This window comes from Maylandia zebra, linkage group LG11 (genome assembly GCF_041146795.1).
Source record: "Maylandia zebra isolate NMK-2024a linkage group LG11, Mzebra_GT3a, whole genome shotgun sequence".
Lineage (NCBI taxonomy): Eukaryota > Metazoa > Chordata > Actinopteri > Cichliformes > Cichlidae > Maylandia > Maylandia zebra.
This window is the reverse complement of record NC_135177.1, coordinates 26,516,274-26,537,277: the sequence shown is the minus strand read 5'-3', so window position 1 is coordinate 26,537,277 and position 21,004 is coordinate 26,516,274. Positions and strand designations below refer to the sequence as shown.

Genomic DNA, 21,004 nt, shown 5'->3' with positions numbered 1-21,004 from the left:
TTCCATATTTTTACTATCATCACTGTCCAGAGCCTAACACCTCCCGTAAACGAGTTCAAGGCAGGCATGAAACTGGAGGCTCAGGACCCACGAAACACCACGTCTACCTGCATCGCCACAGTGGTGGGCTTGACGGGTTCGCGGCTGCGGCTGCGCCTGGATGGGTCTGACAACAAAAACGACTTCTGGCGTCTGGTGGATTCCTCAGAGATCCAGCCTATCGGCAGCTGTGAAAAAAACGGAGGCATGCTGCAGCCACCACTTGGTGAGGACACAAGCACAACCACACATGAGCATCTTTGCATTTTCACACAGTCATGAATTAACTTCACAAACTCTACTGTTATCTCTGCTCTGAGAAAGTGACAGAGCAGAAATGGAGTCGAATTATGATGAATTAAAAAGAGCTTAGAGACAGTTTTCATCAATGACTGTTTTTCCCCCCAAAACAAGAAGATAACTAAATAAAAATTAATGCATGAGGACCAAAACTATGATGACATGTATTGACACTTTGGAGAGACAAGAGACAAGATCCAATCAGGGCTAATTAAGATGTGTAGATAGGCGGGACTAGTTTGGAAGTGATCCAATCAGAAGTGATTTTCTTCTGATTCGATCTAGATTCTAGATTTTCCTGTCTAGCTACCTTTGTGAGGACCGAAATCTGCGTTCTACTGTACTTGTGAGAACCAACAGTCACTTGTGAGGACACATTCACCAGTCCTCACAAGTTTGAAGGCCTTTTTGAGGCTCAAAATGTGGTTTTAGTGTCAGGGTTACAATTAGGTTATGGTTGGGTTTAGAGTAATGGTTAGGGTTAGGCATTCATTTTTAATGGTTAGGGTTAGTGTAAGGGGCTAGGGAAACCATTATGTCAATGAAGGTCCTCACTAAGAAAGCTGAACGGGCTTGTGTGTGTGTGTGTGTGTCTGTCTGTCTGTCTGTCTCTCTCTTTCTTAATCCTGAACCCTAACCCACACACATTCAAGAACTCCAAAAGCACTACGACACTCTTTGCCAATTCAATAAAGAGAGACTTTGTCATGCGTATCTCGCCACAGTGTGCCAACAGTGTGTGTCAGTGGAAACATAGGAAGAGGACAGGGACTAATACCGTAGGCAGTATTAGTGGGCAGAGGTCTGGTGTGCGGGTTCTTACTGTCTTGGTGCGGACTGAAATCTGAAATTTACTATACTGGTGGGGACCAACAGCCCTCATGTGGACCAAAATCCAGGTCCCTACGGGATTAAAGGCATTTTTCACACTCAAAATGTGGTTTTAGTGTCAGGGTTACATTTGGGTTATGGTTAAGTTTAGGGTAAGGGTTAGGCATTCATTTTTGTTGGTTAGGGTTATGGTAAGCAGCTAGGGAAAGCATTGTGCATATGGGATGTCCCGAGGATAGCAAACCCAGACGTGTGGGTGGGTGGGTGGTTGGGGAGAATCCCGTGCTCCATGATTCTCATGAAAGAAACAAAATGTCAAAGTGAGGAAGGAAGAGAGGAGTGAAACAGTTCACTTTTTAAAATTCTCCTTTAAAAATCAGCGTGTGGAGCAACTTTGAGCGGTTAAGAACATGGCAAACTTTTACACTTTATATTTTAGTCAACTGAACCAACTTCAGATTTAGTCTATGGTACTCTTTTAATACGTGGTTGACTTAAACTAAATGACTTTAGATGCATAAATAGGACTAAAACTAAATGACGTTTTAGTTAAAAGACCATGACTAAAACTGAATCAAAATTTGCTGTCAAAATTAACACTGCCTACTACTTTCGTAGTGATTATCCTTGATCATAATGAATGATTCTTTTCACACTTGCTTAATTTAATTAATAATTTCATGATTCATTGTTTGATTCATGGTGATTCAACCTTTTCATTTTGAAGCTGGTGTCGTAATGAGAATATTTGTGTCCTTATTCAGGTTTTCGACTCAATGCGTCCTCCTGGCCCATGTTCCTTCTGAAAACACTAAATGGAGCAGAGATGGCTCCCTCTCGCATCTTTCACAAGGTACCTGTACAAGGCTCACAAGCTCAAAAAGCTCAGCATTCACAAAGATGGCCAACTCTTCTGATGTATGACACAATAAGAACATCTATCACATGGTTTGACTGTTTGATAACTACCATATTTGACCCTTTTCTTTCACTCCATATTCCCCAGCAGGAGCCTCCCGCCCCAGAGCAGAACTCCTTCCAAGTGGGGATGAAGCTGGAGGCTGTAGACCGGAAAAATCCCCACTTTATCTGCCCAGCGACAGTAGGTGCATTGCGTGGTGTTGAGGTGCTGGTCACCTTTGATGGCTGGCGAGGAGCCTTTGATTACTACTGCCGCTATGACTCAAGGGACATCTTCCCTGTTGGCTGGTGCGCCCTCACTGGAGACAATCTTCAGCCACCTGGCACGAAAGGTATGAACCTCATAAATACGGTGATAGCTAAGAGTGTATATAACTTGAGTTTGACTTTCTCTGTATTTTGCGTCTAAGTCTTCTTTCTATTTCTGCTGCAGTATAGTGGCTTTAAAGTTTGGCATGTACTATAATATTGGTGATCTTCTAAAACGGTGATCAGAGCTTGAGTTATCTCTATCCTGAGCAAGTGTTCCATCATTGAAAATAACTAATGGTATCTATTAGGGATAGACCGATCCGATATTACGTATCGGTATCGGTCTGATACTGACCTAAATTACTGGATCGGATATCAGAGAGAAATAAAAAATGTAATCCGATCCATTAAATATCACAAAAGCGCCTCACAAAACCCAGCTCGTGACCTTAGCACGTTGGAGCAGTATGCGTCATGTGATAGGGCGGCTGTGGTGTGACGTTAGGGCTGGGCGATATGTCGAGTTTTTTAAAAATATCGATATATTTTCATACGAGATATAAGATGTGACAATATCGTTTATATCGATATAGTCTATGTTACGTTATAATTATACTTGTGGAGCCGCAGGTTTGCCTCTCTTTCGTCCACTTTTGTCTCTACGCAACGTTACTCGGCCTCGCCTCTCCTTCACTGAACACAACTCCTCCTCCCCCATAGCTTCACCTGCAGGCAATGACAAGATGAAAGCGGAAAATCTCAGTTATCGAGTTACTGCGGATCGCCCCGTGCGTGGGGCTGGACGGCGTCAACGTGTTAGCGAGCTAACTGCGCTAACGAGCTAACCGCGCTAACGACATGCAGCCCGGAGGGGCTGCACGGCCTAAAATCCTTTCATTTTCTCAAAACTCGACAGTGCGCCTTATGTATTAATTCTGGTTGTGCTTACTGACCGCGAACCGATTTTATGTGGTACACAGCGCTCATCAATCTGTCAAAAAATGTTTTAATATGACTTTGCTAAGCTACGGAGCTGCACCGCTTGATGGATTGTCGGAGGATTACGGCTACCGGGGAGGAGCCTCGCGGAGTGATACGTACTGTGTGTGTATAAGGACCACAAATGGCACCTGTTTAGAGACGTGGTGCAGCTGTGATATCTGTCTCTTTGTTATTATGCTCAGCGTCTATTAGTTTACATTTTGACTGCACAATTGTGAGCTTTTTGTTATGCACAAAAACAACATTGTTTTCTTTTATTTATGGACCATGATTATTTAATAAATGCTGATAATTTATTTTTGAGTAATTTCTTCATGTACATCTACGCTGTATGTAAATAAAAGTGCCCGTGTGACATCTGGGACACAGTGTGACTAAGAACTCTCTTTTTGTTCTTAACTTATGGCTTTAAAAAAAAAATATCGAGATATATATCTTATATCGCCATCCAGCTAAAAAATATCGAGATATGAATTTTGGGTCATATCGCCCAGCCCTAGTTGACGTTCATCCTCCAGCTTCACTGTGCTAATGTTATGCTAACATAGCTGTGTCGCTAGCAATCACGTAGCAAAACATTATATACCAGATAGTCCAACTTCAGTAACCCTGCAAACGCCACTGCTGTTTAGTTTTCTCTCTTCATTTATGTTGGAAGTGGTAGCAGAGCTGTACGTTTTAATTAGTTTCAGAAATCTCTCAGTCAGAACATGGTATGTCATGTTTAGGTGGAAACTAGCTAGCTAACTTCCTGTTAACTTGTAACTCCGTTAAATTTAATAAATTCTGTTTTCATGGATGCTTGGATGTTAAACTTAATTGTTACACTTGGTAAAGCAGCAACGGTGCTGATTTTATTAAAGGTGAAAGAATTTAGACCGTTTTTAACTCTCAGTGTTCGTTTGACTTTGGGACCTGAAATGGACAGAGTTTTGGACCCAGATTACTCCGTGAAGCTCCTCACTACGGCAGCCGTAATGCTCTGACAATCCATCAAGCAGTGCGGCTTACCAAAGTTGTACTAAAACATTTTTAACAGATTTCTGCACACCCAAATCAGTTCAAGGTCAGTAAGCACAACCAGAATTCATACATAAGGCACACTCTCGATTTTTGAGAAAATTAAAGGATTTTAAGTGTGCCTTATAGTGTGGAAAATACGTTATACAGAAGAAAAGAATATATCGCGATATATATCGTTACCGCATGTGCTTCAAATTATATTGCGATATGGATTTTAGGCCATATCGCCCAGCCCTATTTTCTAGTATCATTTCCTGTAGGGTTGCAGATTAAATTATTTAATTTTAATTAAATAAGGTTTTGAAATAGGTTCTGGGGTTTTTTTTTTACCTGATCAAAGTGCACTTCCTAGAAACTAAATATAAAGTCTATCACACCTTTCATTGTATCTACAAAATGGATGTGAATTAAACTCATAGTACTTAGTAGCCTTGTGTTCCTCTAAATTTCCCCTGTAATGTTTTGCACATAATGCAGGTATTTTCACTTTGATAATATATCTTTTGTCCAGTAATTTGACTATTTTCCTGAAACCTTTCTCTACTCGCCACATATTTTGGACACATATCTTTGGAGACAGTGTCAGTGATTCTAGTGCATCTTAGTGACACCTAGTACGCATGTGCTGTCTGATGTTGGATGATTGATTTTAATAATCATTGCATTGTTTCTCTAGTCCTTCATGCATTAATTATACTGCAATTTGTCTTGTTTTCAGGTGGTTGAATAATATAGTTGTGTTGTACAGCATTTGCTGCTTTCTTTCTTGGTTAATGTCCATTTACATGTGGGAAGCTAACGTCACAATCAAGATTAAAATTAGTTATCGAATGGGCAGCCCTGGTCCTGGACTAAAGGGTGTTTTTGACTGCAAAGCTTGTCATGCAAGAGCAACTGCTAGTCCCTACCTGGTGCATGTGAGGTTGACGGGTACAGATGGGGCCTCTAGGGATTGCACAGAAGCTTTGGAGAATGACGGCAGACAAAGCTTTTGCCGGCTCTACTCCAAAAACGGCTTTTACTTCCTTAGAGGTTCTGATTATCTTTGCATTGTAACACCAAAATTGTAATTCCAAAATAAAATGAAAATAATCACGGCTGGGTGTTCAAATTGCATTATTTTACTTTAAAAGGTTTTTTTATGTGCAGAAATTATATGGATATCAACTTAGTTCATCAGCACATCTGTGGCTAAGTCTGGAAAAAAATTATAACTCCTGATAAAGGCATTATTTATTCCTGACTCATGGATTAGATTTCACTACACTATGAGATTTCTGCTTTTATTTTGTCCATCTGCTGTATGTCCACATTTACACTGCATATGGTTAAAGTGTTGTTAAAAATTTCCTTCCTATTTGCATGGGGTTTTTTAAGTGCAAAGTTGGCTCTCAGTGTCTATTTGTATTCAGTTTGGTTTGTAAATGTTGAAGTAGGCATGCCTGCGGTTTTTACTTCTCTTTTAGAAGACTGTTTACAATGCAGCAGTTCTTTGTGATATATTGCTTCCTTTGTGACTTGTGGTAAAAAATCATTGCTCTTGTAAAGCAGTTATATTTCAGACATTGTAGCTGTCTTAACTTGTTTAACATCAGGAATAAAAGCCAGACTCAAAGCTGGAAATGTGTTACAGAAGAACCACAGAAGGTAGAAGTTGCTTACAAGGGTTATCAGCCACAGGGTCAGCTGTCCTCGTGTGTAGAATCCACAATATGTGAAGGAGCCGATTGAGGGAGGGAAATGGAGGATATGTCTTTGTAGCCTGCTAGTGTTTTATGTAGGCCTGGCACTTGCCCAGTTAGCAGAATCAGGGCATGACGCGAGTGAAATGAGTCTGTGTGCCCCTCCACAGGCCTCTCATTGGCACACTGGCTGTCGAAGTCTGATTAGACACCTTGGAAAGATTAAAGAGGCAGAAATCAAGAGAAAGGACAGACATATGCTGTGAAAAGTGGATTGTTTACATTGTCAGTACATGTGGGAGGAGAAAAGAAGAGAAGGGAGGAAAAAGGGAGAAAAGGAGGAGTCAGAGGAAGAGTGGGAGAGGAGGACAGGGCAGGAGGAGAGGGTGAATTTGAGGACAGCTGTGCTGACAATCAGACACTTTTGACTTTCGTTTGAGACAGACGGTGAGTAAATGAATGAAATTACTGAAATGCAGCCATAGAGCGAGCGTTAGATCAAAAGCGCTTGAGAAGTTATGTTGCTGTAATATGAAGCTGGTAGTGGTGGCTTTATGAACTCGGTGAACTCAGTGCACTCATGGGATAAAGAAAAAAACAAGGGTTTGCTTGTTAAGCGCTTGCTTGGCTGTATTTACAAGCAGTGCAATTGATTGTAACCTCAATCTCTTTACACCGTTAAACATATTATCTAGGATTTGTTCAATCTGTTTAGGATCAATCAGCTGTCTTGTTTTTTTTTGTTTGTTTTCCTTCCCTCTTTTTTTCTCTTTAGCTTCTCTGTGACTTCTCTGTGAAACGTAGCAGTAGCCTGCAGACTGTGTGTTGCATTGATTGGTCTGTTTGTGTGAACGTGTTTAATAAATACAGACCTGTGTTAATGAATGTGGCCGCTCCTCTCGTAAATCTGTCCCCAGCTGATCCAGGATGAATACCAGCGCACTTTAGGTTGTGCAGTGTGTGTGAAAGCGTGTTTTAAATCGCAGGTGCATATGAAGCCAGATATTCCGACTATACTGTGGCTCTATTTTTCTGTGCGGTTGTTTTTGCATGCACACATTCTTGAAGTTTTGCCAGCTGTAATGGCTTATGTAAAGTACACGGACTGCTTGGTTGTTTTCTTGTGTTTAGTAGAGACCCTCTGTTAATGTTTTTAACATGCGCCTGTTCTCTGGGGATTACGTGATTTCAGAAGTGCTTCACATTCAGGAGTGAAGGGCCGTGTGTTCATATTCTGGAGATACATTTTTGCAGCAGCTTGCTTCTTCATTTGCGTTTTAATTCTTGTGCTTTTTCTATGTTGCTTCTTGTTTTTTTCTGGCCAGCAGAGTCTTAAAGGTAGAAGAAGAGGTAACCAACTTTCGTAACCTCTGTCTTTAACAACTGCTTATTTTTCTTCTTTCAGTTGCTACCTGATAGCTTTTAGTCTTTCTTTTGCTTTTTCTTGATCTTCATTTTGCGGCGTACAGTGGATAACAGTTTACAAAGATAACGCCTGATTGTGTGATTTCATTATGTTATATATGATGTAACACCAAATTGATGCATATACTTTACTTGCCTGTACTTTTAGTGGGATCTGCCTAAAGAGATCATTTGTATCTGATCAGATTTTGAGGCATATCAAATACTACTCCACTACACCAATGAAATGAAAATTAATTTTGTTTAATAAACAGAATTAGCACTTTTATTAAACATATCCGCAGACTTGGTTATTTTCCCAGGAAATACTTTATATAAAATAAATGTAAATTTAAAAATAAGTCTCTGTTTGACTTTCAACACAGTTATGCAATCTGCCACACTGAATTTTATTGAACTTGGTTTAGAGTTATGGCATGATCAAAGAATGAGCCGGATCTTTGGTAGATTGTTTATTAGTCAGTTCAAAAATAATTTCTCAGCCCTTGAGCACCAAACAAAAAGAGTGTGTATTCCTTCTTCTGTGGCTTAATGTTATTAGAGGCTTGGTTACCACTCAGTGGTGATGCCGTACTGGAAAAGAGTGCAAAGTCAAATTGCTGTCAGTTTCTCAGCAGTTTTGATTTTGTTTGTGTGTGGAAAAAAATGACTGAAAGTTTAAATTCAGTCTTAAAAAGGGAACTTTTTGATGCGACCACTCTTCTCTTTTTCTTCTTTTTTTTTTGCTCGCTACCTGTTCCCTAAGACTGTAAAAAGTGCTTGAGTGTGAGAACTGCACTGTGGTGTCCTTGGGCTTATAACTGACGGACATAGTTTGAGAAAGAACTATTTTGTTGCTAAGAAAGTTTGACCTTCTTGGCTTTAGTGCCACTGAGAGAAGTTCAGATGTTGTAAACAATCTGGATTTTGTCATCCATTGAAGATAACACGCTTTACCTTTAGCTTTTCAGAAAGTCTTAGAGTAGAGATCAGAAAACCAAGTACCTTCCCCATGCACAGAGAGTACTTAATGTCTGTGCGTGACTCAGCCAGCTTCTTATTTGGCTTCAATTTGAAGCATGTGAGGACATTGCAGCCAACAGCACAAAGGCTACTTGAATGCATCAAGCACATGACTCATTCTGCAATGTGGCAATGTTGTGTGCATATTGCACAGCAGGTGTTTGGTGAAGTTGATTTAGGATTGTGACTGAACACGTTGCCCTTGTTGTTCACATAACATAACCACAAAAGGCGTTCTAGATTTAGACTTCTAAATTGTAGGCTGAATATGGAAGATGTGAATACCTAACTGAGAGGCACAGAGCAATAACTCTTAATTAATTTTGCTGCCGATACCAAGCAGCTTTTCAACTTCTCCCATTTTCTTTTCTCTCTTTACGCTTACAGTGGTGCTGCCCAAAAGTCTTGGAGCATTGACAGACGGAAGTGTGGAGAGCCCAGTCATGCATCCCAGCCCCACGGTGGGCAGGCCTCCAGGCCAGAGAGGACGCAAGCCAGGCCGCAGGAAAACCAAAGTGACAGGGCACTGGAATCAGAAGGGCTCTACACTGGGACCACAGAGCATCCAGCCAGAAAAAGTCCAGGAACCCGTCAAAATTCCCAAGAAGAGAGGACCAAAACCAGGCAGTAAGGTGGGCATGAAAAAACAGTTTTTTACTTTTGTGTGATAGTGAAGCAGTTATGACACTTACATATAGTATACAAATAGTTTCTGTCCGGTGTAGCAGGGACAGTGTTTCTGAGACAACGTGTTGCTGTTGAATCTTTCAATTGAATTCCAAGTGGTAGAAAGAATTTCTATAGCCTGTTAATAAAAGAAGTAACGGGTAAGTGAATTTTTAACCAACCTTTACATTAAACTATGAGACTGCTCACAATGGCATCCCAGATTAGTTGTTTTGTGTTTGAGGGGCATTATTAAAAAAAGAGGCATCCCTATTTGACTGTGTGTCCTTTGCTCTTTGTTTGCAGCTGGGGTGGGCAAAGAGAGCTAGCTGGCTAGAGGATTCCATGGCTGGGCCAGGGCGGCCCGTGACAGGCCCAGGGCGAACCAGGGGCAGACTGCCCGCCAACTGGGCACAGAGGATAACTTTGCAGCAGGGTCAGACTCAGGCAGAACCTATCAAGATCCCAAAGAAAAGAGGGCCGAAACCTGGCAGCAAGGTAACTGTCCAGTACAAAAGAACCCCAGCTGTCATTAGACAACTTCATGTCACATAAACAGCTGCCTGCTTGAGAAATGCTGATGAAAATGTGAAAAGGGAAACTTCTGCAGTATAATTCTTGGAGCGCAAATCATTGGAGGCTTGTCCAGTGTTTTTTGACTATATTTGGATTATTAAGTTATTTAGCCAGAAACTAACCTGTTAGGCTACGTTCACACTGCAGGCGAAAGCGCATCAAATCCGATTTTTTTTTGACCCTATGCGACCCATATCCGATCATGGTATGACAGTGTGAACGGCACAAATCCGATGTGGTACTGAATCCGATACATATCCGATGTTTTAGAAAGCGACTGCTGTTTGAACGGTCATGTCGCATTAAATCCGTCTTTTACGTCACTGACACAAGACAGACGCCAATTATCAGCGCCGGAGAAGCGCCCGAGAAGACATCGCAAACGCTTCCTGGCCATCCAGTGAAACTGCTGGGAAGACAACGTTGGAGAAACATGAACATTTTATTTGTACTGTATAATCTGCAGATTCTGACAGAAATCTGCAGCTATCCTTTGAAGCACCGCTCCTCTCTAAAACAGCAATAAGGATAATTATTAGGTTATTTACATTATTATGTAAATAACAAAATAACTTAAAGCAAAAATTGGGAAACTTAAAGTCCGAAGTCTTTATATTAAGGCCATCAGTCAAACCATATTGTTTGCTCTGGGTCTAAACAGAGCGCGTTGTGTGTGACGTCTTCTTTTGCGCATGCGGGCCGCTTTGAGCGTTCACACTAGAGAGCGTTTGCTGTCGCATTTTATTTGTAGTGTGAACGAGCAGACAAAAAAATCGGATTTGATCAAAAAATCGGAATTGAGCATTAACACCTGCAGTGTGAACGTAGCCTTAGTTAACCCTCTGATCTGACAAAGCCCGTTCCTGTTTCTGTTATCATAAGTTTCCTAGCTAGTTAAACATGCCTGCTCATTTGTAACATACATGCTATAAAAAAAATTTTAAAGCCTTGGTTTCATCATATTTATGTCTTTATAAACGATATAGTTGTTTTTGGGTAAGATGGACTGAGCTGGTATCCATTTATTAAGCGCAAACAGTTGCAAAACCACAGTGCTCAGTCATTGGTAGTGTTTGCAGCATCCGGTTTGTATGTTTGTTTAGTTTTCCATTACCATTTACAGAAATGTACTTAGCTCAGTTCTTTTATTTGCTTTTCTAAATATATGTACTGATGGCTCTGAATTTGTGTATTTGCATACAGAGAAAACCACGAGTGGTACCTAATCCAGTCCCCACGTCTCCCACCAGCAGTACCCCAGAGCCTGACACCAGCACTGTGCCCCTGGACAATGCTACCATCCCTAATTCTGCACTACAGGCTCCCACAGGTACACAGCGTCCACAGGCCTACACATAATGCACATTGCTTTTTGGGGTTTTTTGCATCAACTTTTTCATTCAGTGTCATTTAAGGTCATATACCTTTCGCCTTTTAGTTTGTGTGTACCTAAACAAGTATGGCAAGATGGGACCCCATTTAGACCAGCGGCGTATCCAACAGCTGCCAGACCACTTTGGGCCAGGCCGAGCCTCGTCGGTGCTTCAGCAGTGTGTCCAAGCTTGTGTGGACTCTGCTCACAACCAGGGCACAGTCTTCTCCTGCCTGAAATCTGGACAAGGAGGAGAAGTCATTTCAGGTGTGCATTGGTCTAATTTGAAAGCAAATTCACTTTCTTCACCCTTTCTTCTCTTTGATTTAGTGCTTATGAATTTACTGTGGCAATGCTCACTTATCCACGAGAACATCAAGAACCAACAAAGTACGAAAAAATAAAACAAACCACTTGGCTGATTCTATTGTTGTTGTTTGAGTTATGTTACACAGATTGTGTGGGTCGGATTTTGTTTATTCATGAAAGCTCACTCACATCTGTAACACAGCCTGTTTATTGAATTACACTTGAATGAAGCAGCTGAATTAATATCCACCATGTCTTTTCCAGCCTTTTTTGACCAGCAGCAGCACACCTTGACCCTGCCAACTGTCAGCAGTGTCACCTATGTCCTCCGCTTCCTGGAAAAACTTTGCCACAACCTGCACTGCGATCCTTTGTTTGGCAGCCAGCCTGTAGCCAGAGGCGGTCTTCACTACGACAGTCACACGTACACTACAGGTCAGGGTCGCTGTTTGCCCACTCTGTGTTCACGTGTACAGTGTTAATTTATTTTAACATAGCTGTTAGAACCATGCTCTTACATTGAAAAGTACCAGTGTCAAAGACTCTGCTCACTTTTACTACATTTAATGAAAAGGCAGCTAAAGTTTTATAATAGTCATTGGGCTCTTGTGTCAGGTGGAAAAATATGCTAAGCTTAGTAGGAAACGACTGGTTTAGACCGTTTTCTAAGTGGTTTAGGTGAGAGGAAACAGCAGACTATTATGTGTCTGCCTTATTTATGCAGAGATGTTGGCAATATGCTTCTAGAAAATGAATCCTTATTTGCTGTATTGTGGAAAGCAAGTAATGTGTTGAAATTGCAAAGACAGGGGTAGTGAAGAGAACTAGGGTTGGGCAATGTGGCCTAAAATATGCTCTCTTTTTTTTCTTAAAACGAAGGATAATTATGTAACACACATTCAGCGTAATTGTTAGAGATCTAAAATATCACTGCTCTGGTACACTGAGTTGCATCTTTGTCACATCCAGCTTCTTGATTTTTAGTTAACATGGAACAATAGCCTCCAGCTGTTCTTCAACCCATGTGTGCTTCTTTTAGAGAGGAGAAGTTTTGGAGACAGTCTGAAAGCGGTCCCAGTACGAAGCACAAAGCGGTTCCTTCAGGACTTCACCAATCCTCTGTCTCCGAAACTGCCAAAAATCCCACGGCACTCCACTGATGGTAATCTGTTTCATCCATTCATAATCTGTTCTTATTACTCATACTACCATTCATATAGAATTTGTTTTGCTTTTATTTAGAGCTAGGGAAAATATATATATTAGTCTATCCATGAAAGTCTGTGATATTATTAGTCAGGTGACATATGTATTGGTAGATCATTAAATGGCATTTTAAAATAACTGATCAGCTCAGTACTGGGCTGGCATTGGCTGATCACCAGATCATGAGGCTGGTTAAAAAAATCTCTTTTCTGTGTGGCTGCTGTAAAGTAATATTGGTGCTCCCCCTTGTGTCAGTTTTTCTTCCCATTATAACTCAATGCTTAAATGGTGAAATGTGCCAGTGCTGAATGTAAAGCTACCTGAAATGAACAATGTGACGTAAATTTGTACGTAGTTTACAAAACTGTATATATTATTGTATATATTATATATCTCTTAAAAAGATAGAGAGAGAGATCTTTATAAGGCATAGAGGTGTTTGCAGTGTGCACTGCATTTTAACTGACATAAAGTTGATCATTAAATAATGACCACCACACTGCATAGGTACCAAGTGTGCATGCTTCCTCACAGCAGCGTGTGTTTGTGTATATATATGATTAATGATTTATCATTATGATTTTAGATTAGATTATTATGTTTTTATCGCTTCTCAAAAAGCATAATTTAACTTTCATCTACTTGCTCTTTAGGAGGCTCATGCTAATTTGCTCCATACTTTTATTATTGAATTTGGACTATACCGGCCCTTAGTGGATCAACTACAGAGCTGTACTATCTCAGACAAGCCCTTGTAGCTTGTGTCCCTTTAAGCCAAATTTCTTCTGTAAGTCGGCTGCCTTTTACAAATAAAAGGTTTGAATAGCAGGTCGATGGGGCTGGTGTACAGTAAGCCAGAGCCGTGTGCTATTAAGATCTCCTCTCTTTGACATCACAAGTATCAAAGAGTGCAAAAAACTGTGTGAAACAGTGTGTTCAAAGTGAAGCCATGGCCACGTTTGACCATGTTTAATGTTAGCATTCATCATGGTGACAAACAGAAATTAAGGAAAATAATAGATACACAGGTAGTATCAACTATTCAGGAAAAAAGGGGGAAAAAGCCATATTAGGCTTTAAAGTCGTGCTTTAAAATGTTCGCACCACATTTTTTGGAGTTGTCTTTGAAGGTTCTCACTGTAGTTGTTTGCACTCTAATAAAGAATTAGGCTGTTTCTTTGGAGGATTGATCAGTAAAAAATTATTTGTGAACCTATTTGTTTTTATTGTGGGCACACACTTTGTTGAACATTTTAACTTACTAAACGGTGGTACCAAATACAGTTGTGTATTAAAAGAGGGAGCCTTTTCAGAGGAGAGCCTGACTGCATCCATAGGAATTAAGAGGCTAAGTAGCAGCCAAGTGTTGCTAATCAAATGCCTTTGATTTATTGATCATCAGCATTCAGCAAGAAGGCAGAAGTTTTAGCAGTTTGCTTGTCTGTAGCATTCAGGTGTGTGTTAACAAAAACTTTCTTTCTCGCATCACTGTGTGTATGTTCTGCCTCTGGTAAATTTCTCTTTTGTAAAATGCCTTTAATCATATTTTTCTTTGTTCTTTATTTGTGTGCAAAAATAACTGGAAATAAGCTGACATCAAAGGATTCCGCTCATTTAGTATCAGAGGCTATTCAAAGTGGAATCCGGCATCATATTTCTGTCAAACATTTTAATTGTAATAACTGGGTGCTCTGACTTGTCTAGTAAAGCTTTCTGTAATCATTTAAAAGGAGGTAGTTAAACAGAGCTCAAGAGCGAATGCTATTAAATTCTGGGGCAGGAGGTTAATCATTTAATCATCTTTCCATTTCCTTAAATTTTAATTAAGTTAATGTAATATTGGAAGATATATGTGTAAAAGGGGTAATATCCCCTTCAAAGTGCCCTTATACTTTTACAGAATGCCATAGCCCTGTTAAATCACCGTGGTATTCTCTGAGGGGTTCTGCAAAATCGCTGCGAAGCAGTGTGTCTGACAAATACGCTGTCAGTTGGGCCTCTTTTTTGTTACTTGTTATCTTTTTTTTTACTACATTGGATGTTTAGCTGTGGGACCTCTTTGTTATTTTGCTTTTTTTTTTTTTTTAGGTACTAGTATAATTGTGTTCTTTGTTCCCAGGTGAGTCCTTCATGGAGAACAGTGTTGCCACATCAGAGCACTTAAAGAAGAGCCCCCTTTCCCAAAACTCTACAGGACTGACTTCTGGCCTGAGGTCCTCCTCCAAACTGCTGCATCATAACAACTCTACAGGTAGGAAAAGAAACAACATTGTATCTATGAAAAGCTTCGACAAATCTGTAAGTGTGAATGTATTACTTCTGCAAATGCTAATATAGTGACATGCAATCCAGTAAGTTTGGTTTTAACTAAGGTTATTCACTAAATTCAAGCGTGGTGCTGTCAGAGGATGCCTCCCTGCTAGATATGCCTCTGTCAGTTGTAAGTGGTGTTATTGCAAAAAAAAATGTGAAATGTTTAAGAACAGCCTCAGAGTGGCAGGACAAGTAAAGCTATCAAGCGGGATCACTGAGGACTTAGGAGCAATGTGTGTAACAGTCAATTATATGCAGAGTTCCAAACCTCCTCTGTCATTAATGTCAGCACAAAAAGTGCACCGAGAGCTTCATTGCATGGGTTCTCATGGTCAAGGTTATCCATATAGTGCATATGTAAATTTTTCTCTGCTTTATCTTTACTTACACATACATAAATGTCTTCAGCGCAGTAGAAATGTGCTGCAGATCTTGTAAAACTTGTTTAGAACTACCCCCTTTTTGTGTCTGCATTACAGGAAGTGAAGTCAGTTGTAGTTCTTTGACCTCTGATGTTGTAGTTTGTTGTTTGTTTGTTTTTTAAAGCATATATTGCCTAATGACAGATGAGCTCATATTATGCCGAGGCATTCATTGTCTGTCTGTCAGTTCACAATTCACAAGAACCAGTATTCGTCCTGAAGCATCAGTCAAACACAGTGATCGCCAATAGTCTTCATCAAAACTGTGCTCAAGTCGAGGTCATCTTGGTCATTTTCACTAGTTTGTGCAATACAGCCAAACAGTGACAAGAAAACGTAACACTTCACTTGTTATGTCTGTGAAGGTTCTCAGTCATCCAGGTCATCGTAGTCAAAGGACCTCACACACATGTAAAGGAAGCACTCAAAACGTGCGGCTATCCTAAATGGGCGTTCTTAAAGTCAGCAAAGAGGCAGCAAAGAGGCACAGAAAAGAAGATCAGACACCAGCGAGGGAGGATAAGAAAGACAGACGCAACAACATTGTCATCCCCTATGTAGCCGGTGTATCAGAAAAACTCAGGAGAGTTTTCTCCAAGCATGACATCCTGGTGTATTTCAGACCCAGCAACACGCTCAGACAAAAACTGGTTCACCCGAAAGACAAAACGCCAAAACACAGACTTAACAATGTGGTGTATGCGGTACAGTGCAGCGAGGAATGCCCAGACCTCTACATTGGAGAGACCAAACAGCCACTTCACAAGCGCATGGCACAACACAGAAGAGCCACCTCCACAGGACAAGACTCAGCAGTCCATCTGCATCTTAAGGATAAAGGACACTCTTTCGAGGATGCCAGTGTTCACATTTTGGACAGAGAGGACAGATGGTTTGAAAGAGGAGTGAAAGAAGCCATCTATGTCCACTGTGAGCGACCATCTTTGAACAGAGGCGGGGGTTTACGACACCAACTCTCTGCCATCTATAATCCAGTTTTGAGATCCCTTCCCAGACGCCTTAACGCCCACTCACATCCTGGGCCATCTGACCTCAGGAATTCGCATGATAAGGTGGGGCCAGGTTTCACAATGAACACACCCGAAACTCTGGCTGATTGGGACCCACACCCAGTTTCACACCTTGGCTCAGGCGATTAGAGGATCATCAGGGGGTCCTTTTGTCCCTCTGTGGGGGGAAACTCCCACTAGGTTTATATCTGGGACTCTCCACCATTTGACCTTAGAACTGAAGAAGCTTCTCGGATGAGAGGTGAAACATCTTCAAGTAACTTAAAGAAGTCCAGACGCCTTTCTTTGCAAGCTCCTTTGACTACTTCACTTGTTACCTTAACCTGAGAGTTCTAAGGGACTCTGAGCTGGATGAGCGAGTATATCATTGATGGAGGATCGGGTGCAATTACATCACTGCCATGTAATTAGTGGCTCTTCACATTTGCCTTAAAATGACAATCAGTGAAACCAAACACACGAGTGACTGCAGTGGTATTTATATAGCAGCATTTTGCCCTTAATAAGCACTTAAGCTGCTCTTACACTATGGTATAGGTCCATTCAAGAGTTCATGAGAAGAGTTTGGTCAGAAACTGCCTCTTCAGTGGCTAAATTGCTACTTTGCCAGATATCAGTAGTGCATTTTCTTACCCTCTGTGCCACTCATGCCACTCATGCCACTTTTATTTCACTGGAAAGACCCAATTCAAATGCTAATAGCAGTTTGAAGTCTCTAACAAAAAGAGAGGACAGAGCTGGAGGTGGCAGAATTGAAGATGCGAAGGTTTTTCATTGGGAGTTAGAATGGAGTACATCAGAGGGGAAGCTCAGGTTGAGCAGTAAGGAGATAAGGGACTCAAGACTGAGATATTTTGGAGATGAGCAGAGGAGGGATAGTTGATGTAAAGGAGAAAGGATGCTGAATATGAAGCTGCCATGCAGGAGGAAAACAGGAAGACCACGGAGAAGATTTGTGGATATAGTGAAGGAGGACATGCAGAGGGTTGGTGTGACAGAGGAGGATAATAAGGATAAGGTGATACAGAGGATCCACTGTGGCGATCTCTAAAGGGAGCAGTTGAAAGAAGAGATGGTGGCATTTGAGTGTTATCTTATAGTAGGTGAAATATGTGTAGTAGACAGTGACACTCCATTCACTGCTGTTTGCCTGTGCAGCCTGTGTGTTTGAGTTAAAATAATACCCTTGTAGTGGTAGCCCAAAAACACACTGAAATTTATAATCACACAAATGCAAAAAGTTTAATAGAGTTTTGTCAAAAAAAGAGTACATTACATTTTCAGGATCCATCATTTCAGCTCAATTGTCAAAACAGATGTTGAGCCTGTGCGAAAGACCGCTGCACTGGGACAGTGATAAACATGTTTGTTTTTTTGGGCTTTTTACTACTCAGTGAATAACTGTCTTATAAATCTGTATTTGCACATTTGCTCCCAGGTCCGGGTAGTTTCCGTGAGAGCCCCAGGCCCAGCGGTCAGGATCCCAACCTGTGGACAGTAGATGAAGTCATGCAGTATATCAGGGATATCGACCCAGTTCTGGCCCCACATGCTGACCTTTTTAGAAAACATGTACGTATCCATTCATTCATGAATAAATGTATAATGAATAGTGAATGCTTCAAACGTGTCAGTTTTATTCATCACTTTTGAGCAGCTCTGTTTAAAAGAGGAAAAAACAAAAAGGTTTACTTTTCCTCTGATTCCTCTGCTACAGGAAATTGATGGGAAAGCCCTTCTGTTGCTGCGTAGCGACATGATGATGAAATACATGGGTTTGAAGCTCGGCCCTGCCCTCAAACTCACCTTCCACATTGACAAGCTTAAACGGGCTTGACGACATCAGTCAAGCCTTCTGAAGGACTTAACTGTATCGCCACCTCCATGTTCTAGGTTCAGTATATCATGCACTTCATAATGGACATATGCTGACAATTTACATGTAGCAACTTCCACCGTACTCCATCCAGTATACACGCCCTTGTTCTGACCTCATTCAGTCAGGGATGTTTATTTTGTGTAGCACAATCCAGGCCTAAGGCAGCATGGGTTAGGGGTCGGATCGGCCACTCGTCTGTCATCACTTTTGCATTTCAGTCTAACTTGAAGAATCATATGTGGCCATTTTAACTGTAAAAGGCCTTTTGGCCTGCTTTTGTTATGTTACATTTTATCTGTACATTTCATATTTTGTACTTCATGAATACAAGTATATGGACTTTTTCAGTGTTTTGTGTTGGAATACGCTAAAAAAAAGAAAACCCTAAAGGAAGAAAAGAAATGCTACATCCCAATAGTTGGGATTTCTTCCGATCAGTCTCTGTTTGAGGCATAATTTTGCAACTACAACAGTAATAATTATGATTAGAAAAACGTGTTTTATAAAACTTTATTCTGAGAAAAACTGCCATCAAGATGGGGTTTTTCTCTTATTCTGGATGTTGTTTACAATGCCTTGTCTTGTCTTTGTTATTTGTACTTTTTTAATTTTTTATACTATATTATTAGAGTTCCTACATGGAGAGCCCTATCATGCTTAACATTGTTCAATAAATATATAATAATTCAAGTCTCCTTTTTCTTGTTTTGTTTTGTTTGGTCACAAATTCCTATATACATCCTGCATTAACTGTCTGCTGTTACACACATGACGCGCAACATTCAAAAAGCTGAAACTTGAAAATCGTTCACAAGAATAGATAAACTGTATTTTGATGATCACATTTAGTTTGTTGAGAGTTTTGCCCACCAGCAGAGGGCAGCATATAGCTGTCAACCTTTTTTTGGTCATGTCCTTACGTCTCTCCTAGAGACACTGCCATGCACTACCATGGGTGGGCATGTCTCCATCTGTTAGACAGCATGATAATATCAGTGATATTTTTAGACCATGTAAGGCCTATTTTACATGGCTGCCTCTGTTATATGTTCATATGTTTCTTCTTTGTTAGTACCATTTCCTTTTGTACATGTTATTTCATTAATCCTCCAGTATTTAAAAATGTCTTATGGGTATTTAAAGACAAACTCATTTTTATTTCTAAAGCAAATAATAAATGCACAAATATAGTCATTTCTCCAGGAAAAAAGGAGATCAAAAGAAGATTAAAAACCATAAGTGTTAACTCCTAGGAAAATGATAACAATCCTTAATACAGTGCAACTTCAGAAATAACACAGAAACTCAACAGTTTCGGATAAAAATGTTACATTTTAAAGGAAGCCATAATTGTTTAAAAGAGATTAAAAGATACTTAGCAAATTTCCTCAGAAAGGTTGTTCCCAAAACTTAGGAGCTCTGCAGTTGCTTTGTTGCCTTTATGGTGAAGTGGGAACTGTTTCCTGCCTGAGGATGTCAGGCTGCTCACTAGCAGTAAAGAGACAGTAATTCTAAAACAAATGGGCAGTTAGTCCAGGCTTCAACTAACAGAGTTATCATTTGCTGCTGCATTTTAAGCAATATAAAGTCTACGCTGTGTTTTGTTTGTTTTGTTTTGTTTTTTTTGTTTTTTTTTGGGGGGGGGGTCTGATTGATTATCTGATAAAAGGAACATTGCAGCAATCTGGTCATGAAGAAATAAAAAGGTTGAATGGCAGTTTGTGTGTTGCCAAATATCACTATGACATCTGTACCTTCTCCTTTGATTTTAAAAGGTTTACTGACAAGGACGTGGTGTCTCCTGGTTCACTGAAATGTCATTATCAGTGCTTGTGCAAGGCAGGCTTCAGGTTTCTACATAACGATTGCATGGGTTGCCTTTTAATGCTTGTAGGTCCACACCTTAAACTTAGCCTGTTTGGGTCGACATAGAGCAATTAGTAATATTCAGAAGAATAATTTTAAATTGTGTCAAACTCTGAACATGCATTCATTTATGTGGAAACAAATGGCTGTTTTGATATTTTTAGACAAGAAAACATCTGATCCTGGTCGATATATCACCTTTGATTTAACATGTTCTGCTCTAACGCCACAATAATAGCTTTGCAAACTTTTACTAAACAAAAATGTTAGCAGATGTCAGTCTGTGGAAAAATTTACACCCTTGTAAATGTACCAGCATTTATAGCACACTGCACACTACAAGGTACACGCATACACTTCATCTGCCTCACAGCCACAACCAATTTGAATCCACCAATTACATGTAAACATATGTGTTTTGGCTGTGGGAAGTCCTGGTACCTGGAGGAAACCCCCAAATGCATAAGAACATGAAAACTTCAAAGAAAGACCCCAGCTGGGTTCAAGCCAGGAATCTCCTTGCTGTGAGTCAACAGCATTAACCACTGCACCATCCTGCTGCCTTGTCCGCTGTAGCAAGATTCCTTGCATAATATTCCACCAAATTCCAATTTTTTACTCTTCCATGCAAAACTCCCTTCTCTTGCAAGACGTTTGTTTTTGTTTTTTCATTCTTTCTTACATGCATTGTGTGTTTTGGATTTCCCAACAACATTTCAGTTGGATTCAAATCTGGGCTTTAATTAAGTCATTCCGTAAGCCTCCGTTTCTTCTTTTTTGAACCACTCTTGTAGATTTGTCAGTGTATTAAGGATCGTTATCTTGTTGTAAGGTCCACTTCCAACTTAAACTTTGGGACAGATGGCTTCACTCTTTGATATGATGCA

General features: G+C 40.4%; 1 protein-coding gene across 4 annotated transcripts in view; it reads left to right on the top strand.

Moving 5' to 3' along the window:
• The window catches only part of LOC101470902 (Scm polycomb group protein homolog 1), a 31,144-nt gene extending 12,203 nt beyond the window's left edge, over positions 1–18,941 (top strand). For 3 of the 4 annotated variants that reach the window (XM_012919130.4, XM_076890126.1, XM_004550955.5), the window contains 12 exons: positions 31–265; positions 1,935–2,023; positions 2,177–2,423; positions 8,865–9,109; positions 9,450–9,641; positions 10,923–11,049; positions 11,158–11,358; positions 11,665–11,835; positions 12,440–12,562; positions 14,726–14,857; positions 17,811–17,944; positions 18,090–18,941. In XM_012919130.4, the coding sequence (XP_012774584.1) occupies positions 31–265; positions 1,935–2,023; positions 2,177–2,423; positions 8,865–9,109; positions 9,450–9,641; positions 10,923–11,049; positions 11,158–11,358; positions 11,665–11,835; positions 12,440–12,562; positions 14,726–14,857; positions 17,811–17,944; positions 18,090–18,209 (2,016 nt within the window). In that variant the 3' untranslated portion in view covers positions 18,210–18,941. The remainder of the gene's footprint in view (positions 1–30; positions 266–1,934; positions 2,024–2,176; positions 2,424–8,864; positions 9,110–9,449; positions 9,642–10,922; positions 11,050–11,157; positions 11,359–11,664; positions 11,836–12,439; positions 12,563–14,725; positions 14,858–17,810; positions 17,945–18,089) is intronic. The other variant, XM_004550956.5, reaches the window with a different exon arrangement.
• The last annotated feature ends 2,063 nt before the right edge of the window (positions 18,942–21,004 follow it).